Source organism: Mastomys coucha, unplaced genomic scaffold (assembly GCF_008632895.1).
Source record: "Mastomys coucha isolate ucsf_1 unplaced genomic scaffold, UCSF_Mcou_1 pScaffold20, whole genome shotgun sequence".
NCBI classification, from domain to species: Eukaryota; Metazoa; Chordata; class Mammalia; order Rodentia; family Muridae; genus Mastomys; species Mastomys coucha.
Window position 1 is genome coordinate 25532167 of NW_022196903.1, and position 5972 is coordinate 25538138.

Consider the following 5972-nt stretch of genomic DNA (forward strand, 5'->3'; position numbering starts at 1 on the left):
CTCAGAAATCCACCTGCCTCTGCCTCCCAAGTGCTGGGATTAAAGGCGTGCGCCACCTCTGCCCGGCTGTCTAGCTTCTATTGTATGTATTTTCATATCCTGACTTTTAAACTTAGATGTTTTGTAAATGACATAGTCACTCTACAACACTTTCTATTATGTAATTTTTCTGTCTTGTACTATAAAATTTCTGCAGTTGAAATTTTAGATTATTTGCATTCTGTTCATATGCTGTGTAATGCTGAGATAAATCTCTCTACTGATTACTGATTTTCAAATCCCTCTTCTAGCCATATCATTCTGTAATCAAAGGTGTAAATGTTATCGATAGAACACAGGTAGGATTTGGCAAGTGGTTAAAATGCAGCAATATATTTTCTGTATAGAATTAAGATACAGAACTAAACTAAACAGAGGTAAAGTCACAGATCAGCAAGAGAAAATGCTAGAAGCTTAGGAATGTCATAGTCCGTTTTATCATCAAGGCTGTGGCCCTCAACATATTATGAGCAACCAACCTCTTATAAATTGCTGATACAGACTCTTTTCTGGCCATTAATACTGGGCTGGTAATTAATCAAACTACTACCACCATTTAGCATTGCAGCCAGAGCCTACCGCTGCCAGTGGTCAGCAAGATTGAATGCTCCATCAGCTTCAGATGTAGAAGAAGAGAAAGTTTGTTATTTCAATGCCAGGTAGATTCCATTATACTAATAATAAAAAGTCTCTTTCCCCTACTACCTCCTGGCCAAGAAGTTTTATCTGAAGTCTAAATGCTTCTTAAGGTAAACACTTTGCCAGAAGGAGAATTAGAACAGTGATAGCTTATATGTGTTTTAGACTCCCTAGCTAAGTATATTGAATTTGGCTTGGCAAGAAAAGCTACTTTAGAAAATTAACAAGAAATTGAAATTGATCACTGGAATTTCATCATGAAGACTGTTTAAGAGGTCTAGCTATTCAGCTATTCTTTAGTTCTCTTGCTTACATCAGCAATTTGGAGTCATAGAGCTATGCTTTAAGGACTGCAGGGGAGCATATGGTCCAGCCTTCTGTCTGTAGGCAAGGTTTTGTTGTTGTTGTTGTTGTTGATGATAAGGCCCAAGGAATTTAAGTGACTTGTCCAATGTCACACTAGTGGTTAGTGACAAGAGTGACAGGAGGAAAATGGATCCAGATTTCCTGCTGTACTATTTGTTTACTTCAAAGCAGACCTTGAAATGTTGAATTAGATCTATTCAGCACTGATTAAAACCTTAATTATCTTAGAGGTTTCGTCTTTCACTTTGTGCCCTGTGGCAGCTACAATTGGTTGGCAGGCTTCTCCTGAAGGGTCCCAGATTTGAAATCTGAGAATCATAGGAGCAGGTCGTGGAGGATGGAATTTTCCCCTCACTTTGAACTTCTTCGTTTTCTCTGTGAAACTGTAGGCCTCTATGTACAGACCTTAAAGCAGCCATCCATAAGTGAGGTGGAAATGTGGTGGTCATTATCCTCCAACATGCAACATGCTGATTACCTCTGGATTTGTCACTTTTTAAAACAGATGTGTGTTCTCCTTTTGTTTTCAGAATCGAGCTGTTCTGTTCAGGTAGCCTGCTTGTTTAATATCTGCTAAGACTGCTAGTGCTGGTTTTGTTTTGCTGGATCAATATTAATCTGAAATCCTTATTTTTGCCTACGTAGAAATTGAGTTTAGAAGGTGTTGACTGGCATGAGGAGATGGCAGAGAGAGAGAGAGGGAGAGAGAGGGATGGGCGTCGGGTGGGGGGGTGGGGGGAGGGTGGGATGGCCCTCCTCCTCTGCCCTGCCCTCAGAGGAGCTGCTGTCACTACTTTCCCTCACTTAGTCACACAAGAAAGTTAATGAAATGCTTGTGGTAACCACAACACATACAATTCCACTTAGTTGAATGCAAAAATCTTTCTTTTGATTTTGTAGTTATATTTTGATTTGATAACCAATGTGGAAGCTCTCTCTGGTGATTATAAACCTAATGATATAAACTTAATATGTGCTTTTAAACACCTCTCCTCTGCAACTATAAAAGTACATGCTACAGAACGAAAGACTACAGGACCATGGGCAAAATTAAACAGGCACTGCCCGGATTGCGTGGGGATCACGTCACCAAGTACCATTAATATCTAGGTTTACACATCCAGTCTTTAATAACTCTCTCCATACATGTCAAAGTTAAAACATGTACAGAGCTCTAACACATTTTAAAAAAATGTATCTTTAAAGATACCTTCAGTCTTAAAATATTCAGAATAATGTAATATTCAGGTTAATGTAATGAAGAAAAAAAAAAGCAAGGACTATCCTATTAAAGACAGAAAAAGCAATGAGGGATTGTAGATTTTGCTGATAGAACTATTAAAGTATGTGCCAGGTGGCATACACGTATAATACCAGTACTTGGGAGGTGGAAGCAGGAGGATCCAGAGGCTCAAGGTCATTTTGGCTACGTGGTTACCTCCAGATCAGCTGGGCTATATGAGGCCCTGTCTCAAAAAGCTAAAAATTCAAGACTAATAACACATTCAGGCTTTCAATCTAAATAAGTTTGACCTTCTGTACAAATCATGTTTCCTAACTATAGACAATTTGAAAAAAGGATTAAAATCACTATTTTAACTATTTGAAGCCAGCCTTTGCTTCATACATGTTTCTTACATACATATGTCCCTTGAAGTTTTTGCAGGTCATTAACTAACTTGTGGTCATACTATTACATATAAACTTGCATCTTGATTTTAGCCCAATGAACATTTCCTTACATTATGATATACTTAAGATATTTACAACTTCATCCTACATGATCACAGCATAATTCAATTAATCATTATTTACTTTTGAATTTAAGTTCTATGTTATTCTTAATTATACTATAACGAGTATTTCTATGTACAAAGCTTTGTGTAGTTTGCTTGTTTGGTTGGTTGGTTGGTTTTGTGTGGGAAATTACACAATTCCCTGAGAAAGTGTGTCAAATGTGTTCATGAGTGCCAGACATGGTGGCACTTCTATAATCTCAGAACTCAGGAGGTTGAAGCAGGAGGATCCCATATTCAAGGTCATGCTTCAGCTACATAGTGAGACTTTTGTCTCAAAGGGAAAAAAAGTGAGTATTTCTTAAGTCATTCCTGATACTGTTGTTTCCTACATGTTAGGGCAGCATAGAACTTAACATTCAAAGGTAGATAATGGTTAATTAAATTATAGTGCGACCATGTCAGATACAATTGTAAGTATCTTCTCGTGCAATCATTTTCAGACTCAGAAAATGGAATGCTAATGTGGAGATCTGGAGAGATTATTAACAGTATGGGGGAAGGCAGGAGTTAGAACTATGAAAGAAATCCAGCTCTCCTGGTGACCAGGCTCACTGATAGCACATTATGGTTGCCAACTGGAGAAAAGCTGAAAAACAATCAATATTTCTTTGTATGTAGACAGTATTTCTTATGGATTGTAGCCTAAGTTAACCTTGAACTCACGATCCTCCCATCTGAGCCTCAGAGCAGCAACATTGCAGGAGAGGATCACCATGGAGAGCTTTGTTTTGTTTTTTCTTTTTGTTTGTTTCGGTTTGTTTTGTTTTGTTTTGTTTTTGTGGATTTTTTTTTTTTGAGACAGGGTTTCTCTGTGTAGCCCTAGCCATCCTGGAAGTAACTCTGTAGACCAGGCTGGCCTTGAACTCAGAGATGGGACTATCTCAGCCTCCCAAGTACGGAGAGTAAAAGTGTGTGCTACCACCCCCTGGCTTGTTCTAAATTTTTTCTTATATTTATTTACTTATTGTGTATGTGTCCACATGTCTGTGTGAGCATGAGCCTGTGCAATGAGGGTAGGGTACACATATGGAGGTCAGAGGATAACTTTTGGGAATCAGTTCTCTTCTACCACCCGGGTCCCAGGGATCAAACTCTGGCTGTCAGGCTTATCACCATGTGGCTTTACCCACTGGCACATCTTGCCAGGCCCCCAATCTCTTTCTAAATGAAACTGGTCTATAATGTAAGTGATCAAAAAACTTTATTACCCCTTGAGTGTTATTTTCCCTGTGTCTCTGCTCAGTTTTGCTTGGTTAAATTATTTTGGTAGGGTCTGCCATCAAAGCCTGGTCTCCTGAACTGATGGTGGAGGTGGGGTCTCCTGAACTGATGGTGGAGGTGGGTTCTCCTGAACTCATGGTGGAGGTGGGTTCTCCTGAACTCATGGTGGAGGTGGGTTCCGGTAACAGGACCTCATGTGGACTCATTTAACAGGGTTGACTGTTTAAAGTTAGACCTTAAGGAAGGGCCTTGGGCAATGGTTTAACAAGTAGATGTTAATGCAGTGCAGCTGACTGAGTCCATCTTCCTGTATTTCTGAAACAGATGTCTGAGAACAAAAGGGACGAAAACAGTGGGACCAGTACTTCACTAAGTAAAGGTAAGAGTCGGGGTGCTCGAAGTCAGGCTCTGAGAGTCGGGGTGCTTGGAGTTGGGCTATGAGAGAGGGTTGTGTCACTGAGTGTGGAGAGTGGCTAGCAGATGTGAAAGGCAGAGAGGTTCCAAGGCCTCAACACACCAGTAAAGGCCATTGCGTGAGCTTGGATTCCCCCACAGGGCACCCAGGAACTACAAATTCCTGGCAGATAGGGCTCACTTTGTTGATAGGTCTCAGCACTTGCCTTAACAAAGCTTTACGAATAGACAATGTGTGTGCCTACAGTGTTTATAAGATGTATTGATACGAAAGAGCTCTACCCCACAGATTATAAAGATGTATACAGCACTCCTTGTGTTAAGTTCTCAGTGGACTACTGATTTCACACACAGTGTTCTTTGTGATTTTTGCTAAACCCTTGCCTCCTACGCTATCCCATAATTATAAATTACTGAGCGAGTGTAGTGTTAGCATGAATGTTGTCTTCAAAGTTAAGAAGCACCACAGAGATGTTATGTTGGAACTCAGCTCGGTTGTCCATGCAGCTTCTTTGTTGAAGTGAGTCATAACTTCAGAACACTGGAATAATACCTTTTAATTTTGAGTTGTTAGTCACAATTTAGGCTGCAGGCATGACAATTAAATTTACATTAGGAACACATTTTCCATCATTTTCTAAGCCCCAAGCAATCAGTGAAAGCATACACTAAGTCCTGATCTTTTTGCTGGTTTCCAGGTAAATGCTCACTTCAATAATGGTTTTGAGCTGGCAACATATTGTCATGGAACAGAATTAGAGACAGATGTACAATAATAACACATCCTTAAATAGTACTTCCGGCACCTAGATAAACAGCTTTGAAAGCACACAGCATAAGAAACCGTAGTAGTAAGATAAATTAGGAAATTATGGGCATTAAGTAATTATCACCTTTTTGGTAGATTGACTTAATTGTAAATTTGTATAATTTGTTTAGTAATGATGTTTAACCATCTCAAAAAATTTCCAAAAATTTATCAGGATTTTTGAGCTGGTACAAACCAACGTCAGTATAGAAAAGAACATGGACAGAAGAGGGAGGCTTCCCGCTACTCAAATCACTCTCATACATACACTGGAGTCATTGAGACTTCAAGATAAAGGGGAAAGGTCCTTCTCTAGAGACTTTCCCATCTGTAAACTCATATTCAGGGTTAACCAAAGTTCAAAAGTGATATTAAGAATGTATGTGAGCCAGGCAATGGTGGCACACGCCTTTAATCCCAGCACTTGGGAGGCAGAGGCAGGAGGCAGAGGCAGGCGGATTTCTGAGTTCGACAGAGTGAGTTCCTGCCACAGGCCGGCAGATCTGGGCCTCCCTCAACCCGCAGGAGAAACAGGGGTCCTAGTCAGGTCAACAAGGCATAGGCAAAGAAATGATGGCAGAGACGACACATGAAGTACAAGATCTGAATGTATTTCTCAAAAATGGCATCAGACTTTTACAGTCATTGCAAAAGAGAGATGATAAATCTGGCAGCTCAGCAGTTAA

The 5972-nt window shown here is 40.0% G+C and overlaps 1 protein-coding gene across 1 annotated transcript in view; it reads left to right on the plus strand.

Moving 5' to 3' along the window:
* Ssmem1 (serine rich single-pass membrane protein 1) overlaps positions 1-5972 on the plus strand; it is an 11843-nt gene that overhangs the window by 3409 nt on the left and 2462 nt on the right. The window contains exon 2 of the mRNA XM_031381419.1: positions 4389-4443. Coding sequence (XP_031237279.1) covers positions 4389-4443 — 55 coding nt within the window. The remainder of the gene's footprint in view (positions 1-4388; positions 4444-5972) is intronic.